This window comes from Phalacrocorax aristotelis, chromosome 3 (genome assembly GCF_949628215.1).
Source record: "Phalacrocorax aristotelis chromosome 3, bGulAri2.1, whole genome shotgun sequence".
Taxonomy (NCBI): Eukaryota; Metazoa; Chordata; class Aves; order Suliformes; family Phalacrocoracidae; genus Phalacrocorax; species Phalacrocorax aristotelis.
The window spans coordinates 82,570,238-82,591,903 of NC_134278.1; the positions used below are offsets into that span (position 1 = coordinate 82,570,238).

At 42.1% G+C, this 21,666-nt stretch overlaps 1 protein-coding gene across 8 annotated transcripts in view; it reads left to right on the forward strand.

Moving 5' to 3' along the window:
• The first annotated feature begins 9,727 nt into the window (after positions 1-9,727).
• PLCB1 (phospholipase C beta 1) overlaps positions 9,728-21,666 on the forward strand; it is a 407,677-nt gene continuing 395,738 nt past the window's right edge. For all 8 annotated transcript variants that reach the window (XR_012659744.1, XR_012659743.1, XR_012659745.1 and 5 more), the window contains exon 1: positions 9,728-10,166. Coding sequence is in view for 5 of the 8 variants with exons in the window: in XM_075088215.1 (XP_074944316.1) it covers positions 10,068-10,166 (99 nt within the window). In the remaining 3 variants the exon portion in view is untranslated. The remainder of the gene's footprint in view (positions 10,167-21,666) is intronic.

A 21,666-nucleotide genomic window follows, 5' to 3' on the forward strand; every position in this document is an offset into this window, starting at 1 on the left:
CCCGCCCCCCACCCAGTTTTGCTCGGATGCTACAAGTTTTATTATTTTATTGCTTCCATTTAGTGAAACCCCTCCCCTTCTGCATGTGTTGCCACAGCATTAAGAAACTCTGATCATGTTTTGTATTACCTGTTAATGTAACTAACTTTCATATACAGCAGTCTGAGATGCATGTTGTTAAGACACACTGCAAAAAAGAAATAATCTATCCATGAACTTTTCTCTACAATCACTGCAATAATGTTTTGAGATTCTGTCTCCTTTGCAGGCTGCATTGCATTTTCTGTTGACTACAAAGTTTTTCCATGCTTGCACACAGAATAACTGGAATTCTTCACCTGTATTAACAGTCTGGTATTTAAAATGTTTCTAGTACAAAATGAAATGATCTTATGCCAAATATTGGAGCATGGGGATGGGCTGAGATGCGCATGTTCTTCCCTGGTGTAGGAAGATGGTGAAAAAATATGTAGGGAGATCTTTGATGTGGTGAATTTCCCTGTAGTAGAGACAAAGACACAGAGTTGATATTGAGGGCACAGAATCTGGGGACTGGGTTTGTCACCTTCGTACTCTACTTTTTGTTATGTAACTAAAAGGCCTGACCATTTCCACAAAATGGTTAGAGGGAAACAGTGTTCTGCTAGGGAAGCAAACTGATCCCAAAACAGTGCCTCTGTCTCCACTGCCAAAATTTACTGTGTTTTATATTTTTCTACAATAAAGCTAGCATTCTTTTAGCAACGTTCTGTGGTGCAATTATCAGGTAATACCCATGTCCATTTGTTAGATCAGTAATTTGAGGTAGGAGGGGGTTTTTACTGATGGATAGTGGTAGAGTAAGGAAAGAAGCAGGAGCTCTGACTCTGAAATGTCTGCTTCACAGAGTATAGAGCTTACCTTTGTGCAAATATAGTCATATGTTAGCATTTTGTGTCTCCTCTCAAAAATAGGTGCCCATCATTAATTTGCTTGTAAAAGTCTGGATTTCTAAACAGACACAGTCTCCGTGCGAAGGGCCTCTTGAGTTCCCTTATCCCATTTCTGTCTGTGAAAATCACCTTTTATGAACTGATTCCAAGAAGAAATCAGCACCTACAGCTCAATGGAAATCAGTGAAATGCCGAAGGAGATCAGTGCTGTGTGTGATCAGGCAATTGGATTTGAAGCTGTCTTGAAGTGGGACTAATGCAGCTCTGGATTTGTAGTGATGAGCTCACATTAGGGAATTTTTGGTGACTTTGAAAATGCCAAGCTGAAGTCACATTTCTGTGTTTCTCCTCTGCTTTCTTTTATATACTTTTCCTGAAATAGTCTGCACAGTAGCTGTGTTCCAACTGAAATACTTCTTCAAGAATAAATCCTGTTATGTTAGCTTTGAGATAGTATCCATGGTTAGAATTTATTGACAAACCCGGTACCAAATAATATTAAATGCTTACCATCGATTGATGTTCATATAACATTAATCACAAGAACTTTTCCCCCACCCTATACTGCTCTGTTAATTCTTACTATTGCATCATATCTAAAACATCTGTGTGTTTTTATCAGTGCTGTGAGGCATGAAGGAGAACAGAGAAACAGTATTTGATAGGTTTCTTAGACAAGCTGAGAACTGAGTCCAGATTTCCAAGATTTCTTGTAAGATCGTGGTCTATTAGGGGAGTGAAAATACTCACTCTGAGCACACTTCCTCTCTCTGTCAATGTTGCTGACTTAGATAGTAATGAACAGCCCGCGTCCAAACAGCTAACAATGTGTATGTGCAAAATGAGGCTATGCTCACGGTTGAATTCTTGGTGTATTACAAGATTATAAATAAGTTAACACATTCTTGGCACTGTAAAAGCAAATAATGTCTATTGTTCTTGGTTCTTCTGTTGAATAATTAAAAAATATACTTTCTTTAATTCACATTTACATTAAGATTAGTTTTGTAAGCAGCCAGTCTGCATGCAGGTGATCTGTGAAATACTGGCCACACTGACGGTGGGAATATTAATTCAAATCAGTGCATGTGCCAGATATTCCTTACAACTACTGCAAATCTCACTGTGTTGAGAGAAGTCAAGAGGTATTCCTTATTATAGCCTGTAATGTTCACTGTTAGCTTCGTTTTGCTCGCAGTTCTGTATCTGCTGGCTGCTCTGAAACCTGAGATGTCTTTACAATAATTGCTCTTCCTTATTTGAAATTTTATGTCATGACCTTTTATATATTTACAAGACTACTGGGAAAATTGTTGTTGAATCCTAAATTAATCATTAGCTGTTTCATCAAAACTGGTGCATAATCTCATAAAAAGATAATTGCAAAATAATTAGTTATTTGTTTGCTTTTGAAGGGCCCGTTTGAACTCCCATCAAGGCTGATGGAATGACTTCAACAGAAAGGTGATTGAGGTCTTTCAGTTTGACCCTTTAGTCCTCTTCATCTCTCTTTTTTTTTTTTTTTTTTTTTTAACAAGAAGACTTTGGGTATTGTGGAGCTTTGTCTGATACAAAAGAGAAAATGGGAGCAAGGTGACCAGCACTGTTTGTTGGTGATCTTGTACTGCTATGGAATAGGCAGATGTTGGCTGTATCTTCCTCTCCTCTTCCTGCTAGCTATGTTTTGCTCCTAAATACCATGATGTAGCCTGTGGTCTTCTTTAAAAAAGGCATTTTTCTCCTCCATTTAACCTCCTACATTGCTCTGACAACGTCTTTATGCTTCTAACAATGTCTTCTGGTTGGGAGGTTGGTAAATGTTTCTGATTGCTCAGCAGGCATCCTGTTAGAGCAGATTGCCTCCCAGACAGTCAAGTTCTTTACCTGCTAGTTCTTTTCCTTGCCACAGAGTGATAGTACTAACAACCAAACCATTCATTGAACCTGTATTTCTAGCTTCATAGCTTTTACCTAAATCCTGGACTACTGCAGCAGCTACTGTTAGTTCCTGGTGAATAGTGGTCTATTTTTTTTTCTAGATAATGCAGTAAATCTTGAAAAATCCTTACTAAAAATATTAATGATTAGGCAGCAGAAGAGTTTGGATAGGCCATAATAGCCTTTAGCTTATTTGGTTCAGCATGAGCTTTATGGCCATGAAGGACATTGTTGTTCTTAGTCTGACTTTGGAAGTCATGCTTAGGCTGCTAGTAGGTTGTAGGAGACTAACTAGTTCTCTTTTCCATTAGATATGTTATTAGCGACCAGATCAGCAACATTAAGAACTGAATTAAATTTAAATCAGCTTCTATGAAATGTAACTGGGAGTTGGGTTTTTTTTGCCATTAAGAGTTACAGTTCATTCTAACAGATACTGTGGCTCAAGATTTACATCACAACTATAGAAATATAGTTTAGAGCAAATGTTTTCAACTACGTAAATGGTGTTCTGTTGCTTTGTGACTAATGTTTTGTCAGTTGTGGAATTCCACCCTTTACAACTCCAAGTTCTGTAAAATAGCCAGAATGGGCATGAGAGACTGTGATGATTCAGAATAGTGTGTTATAAGAATACTTCTGAAAAAAAGAATAGAGAAAACCATTAGTGGATTATAGCAAGACATATAATTTTAAATTAGCTGCTTTATTTCAAGATAAGGTATTCCATCAAAATCTTTTTGGCTTAATCTGTAAGCCGTACCAAAAGGCACAACAGCAATTGGGAAATCTTTTTTTTTTAAAAAAAAAAAAGACAAATTGCCAATGCAACTAACTCAACACAAAATTTCTCTTTAACTATTTATCTGAAAGAATTATAAAACCCTTTCTATAAATGTCTAATGGAAATTAAGTGCATCTGCTGATGTACAGACCCTTCATTTTTAAGCTATTTAAACCAAGTCCTTGTGTTCTGGTGGTCTCTAGAAATCCAGGACACATACGCTGGGCTGTTTGCCTTTAGGTACTAAATAGGCAACAGAATCACCTAGGGGGACCTGAAAGATTAAGTAATTCATTTGAGTTTAAGGAAAGAAGACCAGGGCAGACCTGAGAATAGAACTCACTTTTTCAGACCCATAATCTCACATCCTTTCTGAAGACAAACCATCCTGTCTCCAGTTTTCCTATATTAATTTTTCTAAAACTGTACCAAACTTGTAACCTAGGCCTAAATCCCTTATCTTCTATGGGACATGACTCCATTGTGGTAATGGGAAATACAGCTGAGGGATATTTTCCTTTTTCCTAGAAGCAGAATATTGCTCTGTTATAGTGATATGCATAATAGTTTTGTGGGAATTATGGAGAGGAATCCAGAGAAAGCGTACACTGAGTCTCTCCTTATGCTTCCAAAAGACACTATGAGTGGATTTCTGTAATTTTAAGGCACTGCAAGAAAAGCATAAACCGTGCAGCCTCCTCTTTGCATGAAGCACAGAGGTCCTGTTTATTTGACAGCTAGAGTCCAGAGCACATAATTTTTGTTTTCCAAAAGAGTTGGGGATTTTTTCCAGGCAATTTCTGCTTTGCTACCCATTTAATGTTTTTGTCTTTTAGATGAACTCATGGCTAAACTTTGATGTACATAAATGCAGGTGATATAGTCTGCATTCCAGTTGGTTTTAATCTGTCTTACACAGCTGGGACAATAGTTAAGAGCTAGAAGGGGAAAAAAAAAAAGGCAAAGGTGCAGACATTACACTGGTATAAATAAATGCACAGCTTTGAAGTCAGTGGACCTTTGACAGTTTACAACAGCAGTGATTTAACAAAGCTGGTAGGCTGTGAAGCCTTTCACAGTTAACTTGAGCATTCTTAAATGTATGTTTTATGGACTGGTTTTAACAATCTGCAAAAATGTAATGTGCTATAAACTTAACAGGGAAGCAAGAACAGGTTATATTACATAAAAAAGGGGGAATTAACACTTTCTAGGGAATGCACCTACCGACATTTTGACTTGTGATTCTAACTGTGCAAGTATTGCATTAATTTAGTATTTTCTGGTAATAGTATTTTTAATGTAGAGATGAGGCAGGGAGTGTTGGGGCACTGCAAGGGCCAGAATGCTGTGGGCCATGGTGGGGTCCCATGGGATGGAGGGGCACCAGGGAAGGACCTTACCAGTTGGGGTCCATCCCAGTGAGAGAGCAGGCCAGGCTGAGGGGACAGCCCCCAGACCAGGACATCAGGCACCTTCATGGGGCTGAGGCAGGATGTCAGCCTGTGTGTGTGGGTCAGGATCAGGCCCCATGAGAGGAAGCAGGGTCAGACACAGCCCCAGAATGGCAGGGCTGTGGTGATGGGGCTGGGCTGAGGGCAGGCTCAGGGCTGTGGGCCCATGGCTGGGCAGGGCTATGGTGGAGCTGGGGACCGGCATCCTGCAGCATCTCTAGGGCAGGGACTGATGGCCTCAGGCTGAGATGATATGGGGTCCTGGGCCATAGGCAGCCCCCAGGGAAGAACTGATCAGGACCATCATAGCCTGTTAGTGCCCTCAGGGCTGTGACAGGCTGAGGGGTAGAAAAGTTTCTGAGTAAAAGGTGAAGTATTTCCATCCAGACCAGTTTCAGCTTCTAATTCTGCATATGAAACACACCTCTGAAAAGCATGTGGGCAGAGCTCTGCTAGTTGCCACAGTAATGAATTAATCCTACCATGACATGAAAAGAGTCATGGTGGAGGTCTCAGGTGTCAGTGGGTGAGGAATTCTGCTCAGCAGCATCTTCTGTCCAGACCATCAGGGGTTCATTCTTCCTCATACAGGGCATTGTATGGAGAAACACCGACTGTTTCCTGTGGCACAGAGATCCATAGGTGCCAGCTGCGTAGCAGGTCCATCCATCCAGAGTAAAATATGGTCCCAGTGAGCGTAGCAGTGACTGGGTCATTCCGTACACGCAAAGACACTATTTGTGTTGTAATTTCAAACGTTGTACATTAATCTTTATTCTCCCAGTATTTAAAAGGCTTTTGTGATGCTGATATGAAAAAGGAAAAAATTATTTTGACAGGAAATGGACTTTTGTACAAGATTCCCCCTCCCCTTCCAATTTCTTCTCGTGCAGCAGCTGCTGTTGCCAGGCTGTCTTTGTTGCTATGGTGGTGTTTTGTGTGCCAGAATTTTATATTCACTCTTCAAGAGTCACCTGATTGAGTGGCTGTGCCACATAAGTTATCAGTCTCACTCATAAAGATAAAGGGTGTATCTGACTGCTGTCATTATGTACGTGTGACATCTGTAAATGGATCAAACTGAATAGAAACATATTGCAATGGTCACTGGCTGTGGGTTTACGGAAGTACTAATTTAACAGGTGAATTCAGTAAATGATAAAAAATAATTAGGACCTCTCTTGGGACTACTGTATCTGGTAGGTTTAATTTCTTAATGTGACAGTCATACACAAGGCAGTTTCACTACACCTTGTGGCACTTGTCTCTCATTGGTAAGATTTGTGTTCTACTGTCTACATGATTTGGAAGGTACTTTTCTCAGAATGACTGAGCTTTTATCAGAAAGATAGGGTAAAATTTTCTACAGTTCTTTTCCAGAGAGTTGTTCCGTAGCACTTAATGATCCCGCTCCCACTGATAATTGAATTATAATTTGGCCCAATTTAAAATGCAGTTAGGATGATATACTTCTGGTGAAGCTGAGTTTATATTTAATCTCAAATCCTGCAAACACTGCCACTTATTTTTAACTCTTCATATGGTAGATGCATCATTGCATTGAAGCATTTTCAAGGCTGAGGCCACCACTTCTTTTAAAAATGTGGACTTACACTAATAAACTCAGGATAGCAAGCAACATTGAAATATTTCATATTTATTTCTCTGAAATAAAATTCAAAAGAGTAGATTTTATTTTTAATGTTTCTTATATCACCTCATAATACAGTCTTTCAGTATAGCTTTTGCTGTGTCTTCAGTTAACCTGACTTTGATCAATGCCACCTGTTATTTAAATCCATTATTGCTCCTTCCTCCGATTTGTCCACATCCATTTCCACATGTGAATCTAAAACGTTGTGTACTCAGTTTAATCCCCTGGAAATGAAATACTGGTACTTAAGGGCATTATATAAAAAATAATGCTTTACAGGTATATTGCATTCAAATAATGTGTATTATTTGCACAAGGCGATCATTTTACTGTCCAGGCTGAGATTTTTGAACCTACAAAAATGAAAACATACAGAAATCAATTCCTGCAGCAATATAAGACCAGTATGTATTGCATCGGATATGTACAATTTTGAATAATTACCTGAATAAGCCCTGTGCCGAGTTATTACTAACAGTACATCTTTTATTTCTTGGAACTAAAAGGGGCTGAGTCAAGAAGAAATAGAAGATAAGCATAATACTTCAGGTATTTAGTGAGGCTTATTGCACATTTGGATAAAGGTCTTGGTCCAATCATCTAATACTCAAAAGATACTCATAATCTTTTCAGGTATAGCGATCCCACTGAGTGTAGCTGGCTTCCAGGTCAGCGACCTCATGCTTTCTGGAAAAGAAAGCTTGAATTTAGATGCGCGTTGAATTTAAGTGTTTGCAATATGTACTACGTACCAAGAAATGTATTCTTAGCTGGAGCAGATGCTAATTAAGCAACAGTGATAACACGTAAGCTAGTTATCTGGGTTAGAACTAAAAGTCCCACTGATTTCACCAAGCCCAGGATTTCAGCAAAGCTGAATCATAAGCACTTTTCAGAACTGTTGTTTAAAAGGCACAGTCATAGAGCCATGTCCTTTTGTGCTTCCTCTTCCTTTTGAAGCGAAATCCATTAGATATCTGCTATAGAAAAGGCATGTTTCTCTTCAGCCAAATACCATCAGATTAAAATACTTAAGTCTGAAAAGCCACAAAATTACTCCAAACAATCCTTATCTGAAATACCAGATACCAGTAGAGAGCCTCCACTGATCCATAGGATCACCCCTCCACGTTCAGGCTAAAAGATTGCCAGGAGTTGATGGTTTCATCAGGGATCACGAGGTATCATCACGAATTGTGATGTTTTTCCCTGACAGAGACTGTAAAGAAGGCTAGGCCAAGTGAAAATATATAGCGGACTCATTGAGAAAAATGCCACCGAGGTGCCACCACCCATGGCAGTTTTACAGCTTCCAAACAGTTGATTTCAGTAGACTGCTGGGAATACAAGTGCTTCAGGATCATGGATAAGCACTGGAGTGTCAGTGCTCTTTGCTCTTATTTTCTGGGGGATTTTAATATTATTATTTTGTTTTTATTCTTTTGTATACCATATATCGGGATGAAAAAGCAGTTGTGAAAATGGTACTGAAAATCTGTCCCTTAGCCCATGATAAAGCAATTCTGCACCTACATCAGTGCAGCCAAACCCAAACTTTGTTGTTGTTTCTTTAAGCCATGGCAAATGAACATAAATTAAAGCACAGCAGAGAGATAGAGAGCAGACTTCCATCCTGACTGATGTGACACCTGCATTTGTATGGAAGGTTGATAAGAATAAAGAATAGTTCAAATGGATTAATTGGCTTGGAAGGGGTATGCTGCCTGGATGGACTATTGGAAAGGAGCAGATTCAGCTCCTGCTAAAGGCAATGAAAAGTTTCATTTTGAAGGGGAAGAAGTTGGAAGGGGCCCAGAGGAAGAGCTTTAACAACTCTGTAACGAACAGTGAGAGCGAAGCGGGAGTCCAATATGCCACTTTTGTAGCTTTTTAATTAAAAAAAGAACATACTTCTACTCAGATTGTATATATTTTTACCTAGTAAGTTTTTGAAACATCATTCCTCTGAAACTACATCAATTTTTCCTGAAAGACGTTCTTTCTACATCGTTGGCTTTGTCTATAGTAGAAGTTTGACTGCTGCTTCTCAGTCGTGAGGGTCAATTGGAAACCTCTACAGAAAAACTGGAAATCTTGCATGCTGCTATGTCATCTGATGCTTTATCTCTGCTACCACTGCACAGGGCCTCCGACAAAGAGAAGGTCATTTGTGGAGCACATAGAACTTTGTGCTTCAAAAACTGTTCCTTAAAACCCCTGGATTTAGGATTTTGCCGGGTGAGAGGACGTTTTGCCATCCTTATGCCTTTTTAGTATACCTAAAACTGACTTAAGGTCCGTTTTATTTGCCTTTATTCCAAGGAAGCTCCTTCATCTTATGAGAGCAAAAAGCCCTGGTAAAGTAGTTTCTGTGTATTTAAAGCATCAAGCTTTGATGGGAATTGTATGCGCCACTCTTAATTTAAGAGTCTTTCCTCTTTTGGCAATGCTCTCAGCACTTGGCAGGCCAAGCATTGCCCTTCCACTCTGCTGCTGCCATAACTGTTTCCTAACATTGCACTCGGCATCCCCTGTGCTTCCCCCTTTCAGAAGCCTGACGCCGGTGAGAGGTGCCGCTGGTTGCCACATCTCGGTAGGACCACCGCCGCAGGGGCTTGCCTTTGCTCCCTTCCCAGGCAGAGTCCCCGCCCGCCGCTCCCTCCGTGCGTTTTCAAGCATCTCCCGCCTGTCCTTCTCTCTTCGGGGGCAGCCGAGGAAGGTAACTTCTGGGCGCCGATGGCCCGCGCCAGGCCCCGCCGTCCAGGCTTCGGCCCGGGGGAAGCAGCAAGCCCCGGGGCCGAGCCCCGCCCCGCCGAGCCCGAGGCCCGGCCTGTCCGACCGGTGCCGCGCCAGCCGCCGACGGCAGGTGGCGCCGCAGTGCCGCCGGCGCGGCACGCTGACCTCGGCGCGGGGGGAACCTCGGGGGCCGAGCCTGGCGGAGCGGGAGGAGGGGCGGGCGGAGGGGAGGGGAGCGGGCAGCGCCGCTCGCTCCGTGCCCCTGCGTGTGTGTGAGAGAGGGGGAGCGGGCGGGCCGGCGTGTGCGTGCGTGGCGAGCCGACTGTATATAGAGGATGTGCCGCTGCATGGCTCGCCCCGGCCGCTGCCGCGCCAGGTTCCTCCTCGGGCGCCAGTGAAGCCTCTCGCCCTCCCCGCCTGGGCAGCCGTTTCCCTGCCCGCTCCGCGCGCGCCGAGCGCGGCTGCCGGCCTGTCTCCAGGGACCGTTTCCGGCGCCCCGGCGTCCCTCCTGAGTCGGCCGCCTCCCGCGGCTTTTCCGCGCCGGGGGAGAGCGCGTCAATGCGGTGCAGATGGCCGGGGCACAGCCAGGGGTGCATGCTCTCCAGCTCAAGCCCGTCTGCGTCTCCGACACCCTGAAGAAAGGCATCAAATTCGTCAAGTGGGACGATGTGAGTAGCCCACCCCTTGCCCCAATCCCCGCTCCTCCCCGCTTCCCCTCGGCGTGCCCCATACGGGGCAGGGGCACGGCGGGGTTGTGCAACACGCAGGGCGCATCGGTCGGGCGGGAGGGCTCCAGCACACACGGAGGGAAGCCGGGGCCGGCCCTTCCCTACGCGGCAGCGGGGAGCCGCGGCAGACCGGCCCGCGGGGCGCTGCGGGCGCCTCGCCCGGTGCTGGGGGCAGGTGGCCGGGCGGCAGGGCCGGCCCGCGGCGGAGGGGTTGGCGGCCGGTCGGGGACGGTGGCTGTGGCTGAGGATAGGTGTCCCCCGCCCGGTCTGGGCGACCGTCGTGTGTGGTCCGGGCCGAGCCGAGCCGAAAGGCGTTCTTCGACCGCCGGCCGGGCAAACTTTCTCCGGAGGTTCTCCCGGCTGACTTGGCTTGGCCGGTGCGAGCCGTGTTGATCTGGCTCCTCTCGCAAGCTCCTGTCTCTCCTGCCTCTCTTGTCTTATCGTGCACGTTGCCACCTCTGTCGTAACATAATAATTTCAACCTGTTTCCTATCTTGGTTTTTCTATCTCCTATTTCCTCCTCCCAGCCCCTCTCCTCCTTTCTGGCTCTTGTCCTTCTCGTTGTGTCTCTTTCTAGTGGGGTTGTCAAGCCCTGAATGCGTTCTCCTAGGGCTCACTGTCTCGGTACCTCCAATCATCTTCCTTTCTCCCTAGAAGGCACTCTTCTTTCTCAGCTCGTTAAGGCATGAGGCTTGCCTCAAAATCATAATCCGCTTTCCCCCTACCACTTGGTGCTTCCCAACTCTTTACGCTTGTATTGCCTCATGTAGGAGTGTGGTTTTTCACTTCACCTTTGGTAGCACAGCTGTTCAGCAGCTGGATTTCTTCCTTCGCTTGCGGGCTATGCCCGGGACCGTTTCAGAGAAAGGTAGCTTTTCTCTGTTTAGCTTTCCTTTTCTCAGAGCACAAAAGTAAGACTGCTGTGCTGCAGGAAAGGAAAACAGAAAGGACGAGTCCTCTGCTAGCCTTGCTCCTACCGTGCAACATTGGGTGTTTGTGCCTCAGCTGTGCACAGAGGAGCGGGTGCCCCAAAAAGTCTGTCTGCAGATGGTGTCAGAGGGGCTTAGCGAGACTCGAGCTGTGGTAGAGGAGTAGTTGGGAGAGAAGGCAGGCATGCTGGATAGTTTGAATGTTAGAATTGGTGAGGATAACTTGTTCTGAGAGCCTTAACGTAGGTCTCATATTCTTTCATTGTGAATTCAGCTGCGCTAAAGACATCCCCAGCAACGACTGGAGGGGCAATAGAGAGAGAGGGAGAAGGAGTACTTCATGTGTTTAAAAACTGTTCTTGTCTTGTTACGTATCACTGTTTTGTTGCTGCCTTCAGCCTGTCCAGCAGCCAAATGTGTGAGCCTGACCTTTATAAACCTGTGATAAACACTCTCAAGGAGGGAAGGAACACTGGAAAACTGAACCACTTTCAGTGTGAAATTTTATTTATGATAATAAGCTAATACATTTTTAATAAGCTCAACAACCTGACCTTGGCTGCAGTAGTAAATGTTGGCTTGACACAGGTTATTCATGTTCGGGAACTAAGCTTGAATGACTTGCCTGAGAAAATGTTTTCCTTCAGCTGATATTTTCCTTAGTATGGGAAAAGGCAGCGTAACCTCAGCCTTGTCATTGCAGTTATTGTTTTATTTTTGGTAAGCTACCAAGAAATTTCTACAGGTGTATGCAGAGGTCAAGTCAATGGTGATTTAAGCCTCCAGACTGAAAGTCCAAGCAATGAGGCAACAGCTTAAATTAGTAGTTTAAGTGCTACTTCTATTGTATGCATAGAATTTGCAGGATAAGAGGTGTTCTCCATGCACAGTGGATGTTCGGTGGCTAACCTGTCTGCTTTAGGTTAATTGGAAAAAATCTTTTTGATTGTAAACCTAAAGGCTGCAGTAATAAAATACAGCTAAATTGTGGCAAAAGATGTGCATTTCAGGTTAAAGGTGTTACTCAGTGATGCACAGGTATTACCTGGAACATGTGACTGAGATGAGAGAGTCCTGTTCTGTTTAATGAGTGCTTTCATCAGCAACCTTGTGAAAGTTGATGCGTATTTAGCCACACTGTGTGATGAAGAATACTGGCATTAACTCATTGTTGACCATACACTGTGTGTACATGTATGGATTTTGTACCTCCCAACCCCGCTGTCTTTCCAGTAGTGTTTCTTCTCAGCAGTGGAAGCCCCACAAACTCAAAGATTTCAAGGGAAGTTAATCATCTTTGGCACTCTGGCTGTAAGAAGGTCCTTAGACAAATGTGTCTTTGGTGACTTTGAAAAGTGTTTGCCATTGAGTAGCCAATAACCACTTCAGAGTCTTTGTTTTCTGTCAAATTAATCTGCTTGAAGGGTTTTTAAAAAATTACGGTTATTAATCTGAACCTCTGTGGTCTCTCATGTAAATAGGCATGCATAAACTCTCCTGTGAAACAATAGACTGTAATGAGAAATAGTAAACTACAAAATGTAACAGGAAAATAGAATTGACCATAATGAGTGCTTTGGATCTGCTGTGCTAACAGGGCTGTTTTGAAAAGCGAGGCTCACATACTGGTGTTTATTACACACCATTTTCTATTTACTCTGTGAGAATGGGAGTTCAGGTCTTCCACATCGCCTGAGCCTTCATTCCTGTCCAAGGCATACCTTTGTAGTACCCTTCACTGCTGTTTTGTTTTGCAGTTTAAAGGTGGCTCTATTGACTTTGCTTTGCATTTCATAAAGCAGAAGATATTTTTGGTGAATTCCTACAACTTGTACCAAGTTCCAGCCCAAAGCGAAATTTTTCCATTTGAGTTATAAACCACTAAAAAGTAGTGGTTTGGTTGTGTTATTTTTTTTTTTTTAAATGAGAATGCTGGAAGGATTGAAACTAGAGCATGAGAGGTGTGTAAGGAATTTAATGGTGTGTAGAGTAACAGTTGTTAAAGAATGTATTTGCCAGCTTTTAGAAGGATGCTGCGGCGTGGTGTGGAGAGCAATCTGACAAAAGCAGTAGTGATACAGACTTTAAAACTAGTCCACCTGTGGACTTCCCATCCTGAGCTTCTAGTAGCTCTGAGGCTGCTAATAAGGAGATGCAGTACTGATGATGTTATATGGAGCTCCTCTCTGAGGAACAGCAGTGAAGACTACTACATGTTACACATGAACCTCATCCAGTGCCCACTCCCCCCCCCCAAGTGTGATTGTGATCCAGTTTGAAAGAGAAACACCTTGCCTGAGCTTTGCAAAGAGGAGAGGAAGAGGTTACATCAGCCACTCAAGATAGCACACAGGCGGGTGGAAGGCAAGCATCTCAGGAGGCTTGAAAAACTCCATTTCCTCTGTGGACCATCTTCAGTTTCTAAATTGTAAAAGCATTAGGGTCAATTAAAAAGTTCCAGCTTTGCAAGGCAAGTCACATTTGTGCATCAGGATTGCATGTAATATCACTTAGACTATCCAGTGCCTAATAGTCTATTCACAAATTCTGTTTTGGATCAGGATATAAAGCACTAAAGTCAAACAGATGATTGTTGTCCTGGTACTTTGCTTTTCCTCATGCTGGTTCTGTTTTATTCTGTAACAGTATTACAGGTCAGAAAACAAATTTTTAGAATTAACTCTGTTCTTCATATGTAGATTGGATTCACCAGGCACTGAACAGAAATAGCTGACATTTGACTAGGTGAAAAAGTGACTGGTTGCTTAGGCAGTTTTTTTGTGGATGTGTGCATGTGTGTGTCTGATTTAAGATGCCAGTTGGCTGAGCACTCACTTGGAGTCATGGTTCTTCATGCTGCCTTCAGTTGGGCTTTTATAACCGCTCTTCCCTTACAACTGAGGAGAGACTCTGAGTCTCTTAAGTACTGGTCTGGTCCTTGAACAGATGCACTCCCTTACTCCTAGTGAGAAGTGATACCTGTGAGGGAGAGGGAAGGCTTAAAGAACTGACTTGATCTACTCTGCTGTAGTGAAACCCAGGTTATAATAGCTCTTCCTGATAAGAGTTTTAAAACAGTTTAATAAATAAAAAGGATATAATTAAGTCCATGAGTGAAGCTTTTTTGCAAGAGCTTAAATTTAATGTAGCAGAATGTGTTGCTAGCTGAGAAGGTTAATGAAACCTGAGTATAAAGGGGGACTTCCCTCTGGACTGATTTGATGTCTGAAGGGGCTGAAATCTGCCTTGGCTGTCTTTTTTGCTTTATTTTTCTCTGGTTTGTAGTGGGAACAAGTTAGACATAATTGAGTTAACAAATAGCTCAACAGCTAGGGCGCAGCTGAACTGATGTTTTCTAAGAGCAGTAATTGGCACACTGAAGCAAGTTAATATGATGGTTTATATTCAAAAACAGATTTGTTTTCAGTTCTTGCTTAAAGGCTTTCTTATCTTCCCTAGTGATAATGTGTACTTTACATAAAGAATTTGACTGGTCTCTCTGTGGCTTACGCTATTTACTTTTACCTGCAAGTTGACTGTATCAGTAAGGGAATGGAACTCTACCTAAATTGAGGTGTGATTCCAATGTAGGCATATTTTTTTTCCTAAATATTTAGTTACTGAAACAAACCTGCTGATAGGTAGCATTGCTTAGTGGCTACAGCACTTCACCACATACTCGAGTGAGCAGCAAAAATGAACCTAGGTCTTTTAAGTTCTATTTTAATGCCTTTCTCTTAGAGCACTTCTTCATATTTATAAAATGTTTTTGAGCTCAGACAGTGAGTGCTATGTAAAGTTTTTGGGCTTCTTTATTTGTTTAGAACCTTTTAAAGAAGATTATCAGGAATGAGATACAACCCGTTTAACCTTTCAAAGAAATATAACATCAGATATCATTTTTATGGATAAGCTGAGATCAAACAAAGAAGAAACCTGGAGGTTTTCAAACATGATTTTAAGATGTTTGTGCTCAAGTAACTTGTTTTTGTTTTGGGGTTTTTCCTGCCTTTTTTTTTTTTTTAAACTATGCACAAGTCTGTCACTACAGTACATTACTGAGGCCATGAAAAATGAACAACCATTGTTCTGTGTGTATAAAAGTAAAACAATAAACTGAAAAGAGTTTATTTTTTCTGAATGTTTTCAGTCTGGAGGGAAGAAGTTAGTCCAACATTCTAGAGTTTTTGTTGTTTTTTCTTTGTTGCTAATCTTCATGTAGTAAACAAATATCACCTCTGTGCTATATAAAAATATTTTATCTAAATGAGTGGAATTTGTGGCTTTGGTCGTTTGCAAAATATGGGAGAGTAATTAGAGTTTAAAATTTCTCAACAGTTAACATTTAATAAAGGGGAAAGCCTGAATGTAGTTAACTCCTTTGGAAAGCTCTTGCTGACGTTAGCTTGAGGGCAAAAAAGATTTGGATCCCTGCAGAATGATTAGATGCCTGCCTCAGAATATCTGGTGAAGATTTCACATGTTTAAGTGACAGATAACATCTGTGTTATTGTAGCATCTGATCCCTTTGGAGTGTTGGTCGATACTAGGGAAAATGAAAATCAGGAAACAACTCTTTAAATTTGAGGAATTCTGTGTTAAAGGAAAGCTAACAGTGAATTGAAGTTGTGTGTATGCTTTCTTCACTTTAACGTTGGAGTGCTCAAGATTTTTTTTGGGTTTTTTTTTTTAGAAGCAAAGGCTGTGGTGAAATAGAGAGTTAACTTTAATCGTTATGGAGTCTTTTCTATTATGAAGTAAATGCCTCATAAGCACTTTTATTTTCACAAGACCCGTTAGATGACAAAATGGGTTCCCAGTTGTACTGCTGTAGGTCCAAAAAAAAAAGGCCAACAAAAACCTTACTGATTTCTAATCTATGATTAGGTACCTTGGACCTAATTTTCAGACTGCATAGCACCATACAGTCAGATGTTCAGAATGACTCCCCAGTGACTTCAGATGCATTTGGGCTCAGCATCTCTAAAAATTAGAAAATGAAATGTGGCAATACAGTGTTAGTCTTTAATTAGCAAAACAATGACTTCTGTTGTGTGGTGCCATTACCCAAGTTTCTCTAGGGTTTAACCACTCTAATATTTTTCCGCATGCTCCTACTGAACAAGTGGGATTTTGGTTTATATGTCCTGTAAACTTAACTCCAGTTTTGATTTCTTGTCCTGCTTCCAACCTCCAGCACTCACTTCACCTTCTCCAACATTTCTGTTTTGCGATCTGTTCCTTTACATGGCAGATTCGGTGGTTCTGCCCTCAGTAAAAGAGGACTTCTTTACCCTTCCCAACTATTTCAGTGGTGTGGTGCAGAATGGGGGGACAGGTACTCTCTCCCTCTCAGTCCAGAGAAATTCATACTGCTGATTGATTAGGTAATCCTGCTTAGTTCCACTCTGAGCCCACCTAGTGTATTTGTTATGGAATTTAACAGCTAATATATCTGCTGACCATCTGTAAACTGTGGTTCTGCTCTTCCTTCTCTTCAGCAACTTTCCTGGCCCCTCTTCCCCCCACCCCTCCCCAAGCCTGTAATCCCCCTGGCTTGTGGGGTGGCAAGAAAACTCTTTGCAGGGACTCTCCTCACACCTTTCCCACAGCCTTATGCTTTTGTTCAACCAGGGTTCAAGCCCTGTCGCCAAAGTGAAAGAAAAGTTGCAGAATATTTTACCTCTGCCAGAAGCAATCTGTATTTCTTACCTTTGTGTTTGGAAGCAGTTTTGCAGAAACTTTCTGAGAAGGTTCAAGCAAATGAAATAATGATATGTGTAAGTTTTCATGCTATATTTGGGGATGTTTGATGTCTCTAAAAATCTGAGGTAAAACCAGGAAACAATGGTCTGTCTTAATAAGGTAGTGCAGTGAGCCCCATCTGTTGTAAGAGCTGAAAGTAAAGTCTGGTCTGCTTTTCTTTTTAAAATCTGTGAATTTTGACTGAAGCTGTTTCTAAGAAACATCATCATTATCTATATGTGATTTATTAGAACACATACTCATCTGACTCATGGTCTTGCTAGTTGACAAAGTACATGTAAATTTTCATTCCCCTGTAGGTATTTTCAAGATCCATTAGGAACTCTTCATCTATTGCAGGATTGACCCAATACTTGCATTGCAGGCACACTAGTCCCAGCCTGTGACGTTCTCTAATCATTTTTGCACTGAACTGTGTTTGGCACAAAACATAGCAGCAAGAGTGTTGCACCCTTGCCTTAATACATACTGAATAAAGTACAGGAAGTTCTGGGAGCAAGGGCCAAAGCCCAGGACATAGGCGGCAGAGTGGTGCACCCTTGTGTAGCCTTTTTTTATTGCCTCGTGTCTCTTCAGGTCTTACCAGTGACAGTTGAGGAATAGCCACTGTCCCTTGTGGCTGGAGGCACAGCCTGGTCATGGGGGTGCTCTGAAGAGTAGGAAGCATGGGTGTATGGTTAGGAAGGAGCTAAACCAAGGCTTTCACCCTCTTCGCTGTTTGGTTTTGTATAGTACTCTTTATTGGTCAGTAATATTAAAATGGAGGTGGCACTTTTGCTCACTGATGTTAGATGTAGTCTAGGGTCCACACTTAAAATCAGACCTTGGAATGGTTACCTGGCAGGCACTTAAATGTGGATTTGTCCATTGATCTTCTATGCCTGTGTTCTGCTGTGCCTGGTTAGTAAGGATTCCAGAGTTCTCTGTGGCACTTTGTGGGCATAAATATGAAACCTTTTTGATTAAATGTAGAAAATAAAAAATATTGCTAATGCATGGTCTGAGGCTGTACAGCCAATTAGGAGGAAACTTAATGGAATAAGTATAGAACACATGATACTCATTTGAGGCTGTGAATTTGGAGGAAAGTAGAGAATTGGCCCTAAGTCATCAAATAAAAAGGTGGGGCACTTTAAAAGGTGAAATTAAAAGCCCTTTAAAAAAATTATTCGTGTAAGCTTAGACTGGTGTGATATGCAGCACACTGGGACTGCCAGGTTAGGGCCACTCCAAATGTGTTTATTCAAGGAATTTGCAATAGCAATCTGTCAGAAACCAAGCCACCGCCTGGCACAAGCACCCATGGGTGGCATTTAAAACGCCTGATAACCCACAACCATTTGCCTCATTGAGTGGGACACTCTGCCTTTCTCTTCTTCCTCTCCCGTTTTTGGTCACATGTTGTTTTTGCCTTGGTTGCCTCCTCCTGCTTCTTTTCTTACATACTTGGAAGTGTCCCAAGAGACTGGGGCTGCTACCCAAAGGGCCACTTGCTTTGTTGACCTTCAGAGGATGGTAAGAGCTATGCCCCTACTAGACACCTAAATATCTGTTAATTTCCAAACCTGTCAGCTATAGAGATGCATAACACTGACCTTTTACCCTTCCCTCTGTTTTACTCTCACATTCTGTATCTGAGTGGGTTAGGGAAGAAATGAATGTCTGCTCTCTATTTATTTGTCCTTTGAGTTTTTTGGTTTGTTTTGTGTTTTTCCTTTATCTTTTGTGCCCTGTCTGTTACCCTCTTCTTCAGAGTTGTGCATGGTTGGTAAATCTGTTCAGGGGAGTTGAGATGGGTCGGCTCTTTGGGTGAGGAATTAATGGGCTTCAGGATGCTCTCATGAATGACTGCAGATGTGTCTGCTGGGTAATAAACCTCAGTTTTTCCCATATAGTGTGATACTACTTGTAAATAAATGTACCAGACAATTGTAATTTGAAACATGTTTCTATTTTGGAGCCTTGAACCACTCTTCTTGAATGTATTCTGTATAAGTGTTTTTTCCTGTATCTTTCTGATTGTTGCCTGCATTTGCAAGCCGTGATTGCAGAGCAGTGTAGAAGCAACAGACCTGTTCCATGTGACAAAGCACTTCACATTCATGTGGAGTGGGAAGCAGGACTTGCAGAGCTGACTAGAGAACTTTATTTCCATTCCTTTACACCCAGAACTAAAGAGTGTGGCTTTTGATGGCAAGGGCTTAGAAGGTTTATTCTTAGCTTGTAGAATATATAAAACACGGTGCACATGACTTTTATTGCTGCTGTTAACTGTGTGGAAGAGTTCCTAAGACGCAAGTTACACAGTTATGCGTACAAAGTTTTTCTCAGATCCTGTGTTTGTATACAGCATGACAGTGTGGGGTTCTCATGTTCATCTGCACATTAATTGTGCTATGCTTAATGTCAGAGTAGTGTAGTTAATTTAGAAAAGAGGCATAATGCACAATGGCCTTTTGATTAAAAACAGCAACAACAACAAAATAAAAACCCCAAACAACCCAAACAAACAACTTCCTGGAGCACAGAGGATCTGAAGACTCAATTTTCTCTGTTGTGATGCGGTTTCCTTTATGTCACCTAATAGATATTGAAGCCTCTTTCCCCTCATCCTCCACTTTTTTTTGAGTCTGATTATAGTCAACATTTTACAACCCATATCTGCAAAAGTATTACTTTGACAGCTCTATGTCATCAGCACACACAAATCCAAACAGCTTTTGGGTTGAAGTAACTGATTTGAAATGATTAACCAGCAAAATTGATTAATCCTAGACATAATCACTTCATGCCAGTCCATTTCCCATCACTTCCTTCTCTGCCCCTCCCACCTCCAATCTGTGTAGGTCTCGTCCGAAGGCAGAAGGGCACTTAGTCTTTTTCTTTCCTCATTTTACGCATTTACGGCTGCATGGGACATAATGAAATAAGCTAGAAAAAAGGGTTTTTTTCCCTTTTTGAAAGGCAGAGGTTTGAGAACACTTCTGTAGCATCTTGTGGATCTAGACAACTAGGACAACAGGAACTTGGCATTTTTGTAAAACAAATTTGCCTGCTGCACTCAAACAGTACCTGACTCTCAGGTGTACAAGATAACTAGGAGCCTTGGAGAAACAGGAAGAAAAAAAGGTGGAACAAATTCTGTATGTCTGTTCTTTTAGGGGAAGCGCATACAATGCTCCCCTCTTGTAATGAGGAAACGAAGGCGCTATGTGGACTAGCTCTGATCCTACTGGGATGTTCCAGTAGCATCACCTGGCTTTGGTACAGCCACACTCATTATCAGCCTCCAAAACCTCACGTGGCATCCATTTGCGTGTCAGTGTACCTATGGCACAGTTAATCCACAGCCTGGATGATCTGTTTATAAAGAGGACTTTAACATTCAATAAAGGGTTCGATCTTGTATTTCTTCTTAGTGTAGCATGTGCTCTTCTACTTGTATTTCTCTTGCACTGAGATGAAAATATGCTTTATGCTTGACTCCATTTTATTCTTCCACTTGCTCCCCTGCAGGCTTCTGACTGGTGCTGGGCCTGTTGCTTAGCTTTTTCAGGTCTCGTTTTTTCCAGCTGTAAACTGGGAATAATTCAACTTCCCTGTTTCACAGATGCCCATTGCTGGGAGTTTGGTACTCTGTCACAGAGGGCTGTACTGGTGGCATAACATAGATGAGTGTTATCTTGCCTTGGAAATGGTACTTGTGTAAGTTAGGGTTCTTTTATTTATGATAATGTTACTTCTGTCAACTTTATTTACACTTACAAAAAATACAGTTAAATATATTTGATTTAAATTTTAACCTATTAGAGCCCATTTTTTTCCTTAAAGGAATATAGACTGACCTCACATATTGCTGCTTTGGAACTAAGTGAATGCTAAAGCTGTAATATATCTGTAACACTTTAACAGAAATATACATCCTTTTTGAGGAGGAATTGTGTGTTTAGCCTGATTTCCTGTGGAGATAAGGCTTAAGCAATTCTTCTGTCTGCCTGCCTGCCTGTCTTCTCCTTTCTGTGCTTCCCTCCATAACTTTTAAACTGAATTTGGCAAACAGGTGGAGGTCTCAAGACAACAACATTTTTACAGATGTCATGAAAAATGGTAGAGGAAAGAGAGGAGGAATCCTATTAAGACCCAGCTGCACTGATGTCAATGACTGTTAGGCACCAGGGAGTCGCAATGGGTGAGAGATGTAATGAATGCCCACCTGCAGGGAGGGCTTCGGTTAGAGCTTGTATCTCCTGAGTCAGGTACCTGCTGTCAGTCAGAATACATGTATGCAGGAAACCAGGCTGCCTTACTTATAGTACTTAACAAACATGCTTGGTTTTAAATGACCTGAGCTATGGATGTTACCAGAGTAGACAGGTTTTCAACGGATTTGGAGGTCGGGTGAAATATATATACTTCCATTACTAAAATCTTCATACTTGGATTGTAGAATAAGTAGAAAAATATTAATGGAAAGTAATTGACAAAAGTCTTAATGTAGTGGATATTATTCCAGGTTTTCTAGGCAAATTCAGTCTTTGTATGTTAAAGTAAAGCTAAGAGGCATTTAGCTCTTGTCTATGTCTGAAGGTTAATTTGGATCAAGGTGAGCAGTGGGTTTCTGAGAACTATAGTACTTTACTATGTGGGCTCTAGTTCAACAGCGTGTTATGGCTGTTTCATTTCATCTGCTTCCAGCTTTTCTGGAGTAACTCCATGTGTTGACAAGTCTGGAGTTATTTAGTGCT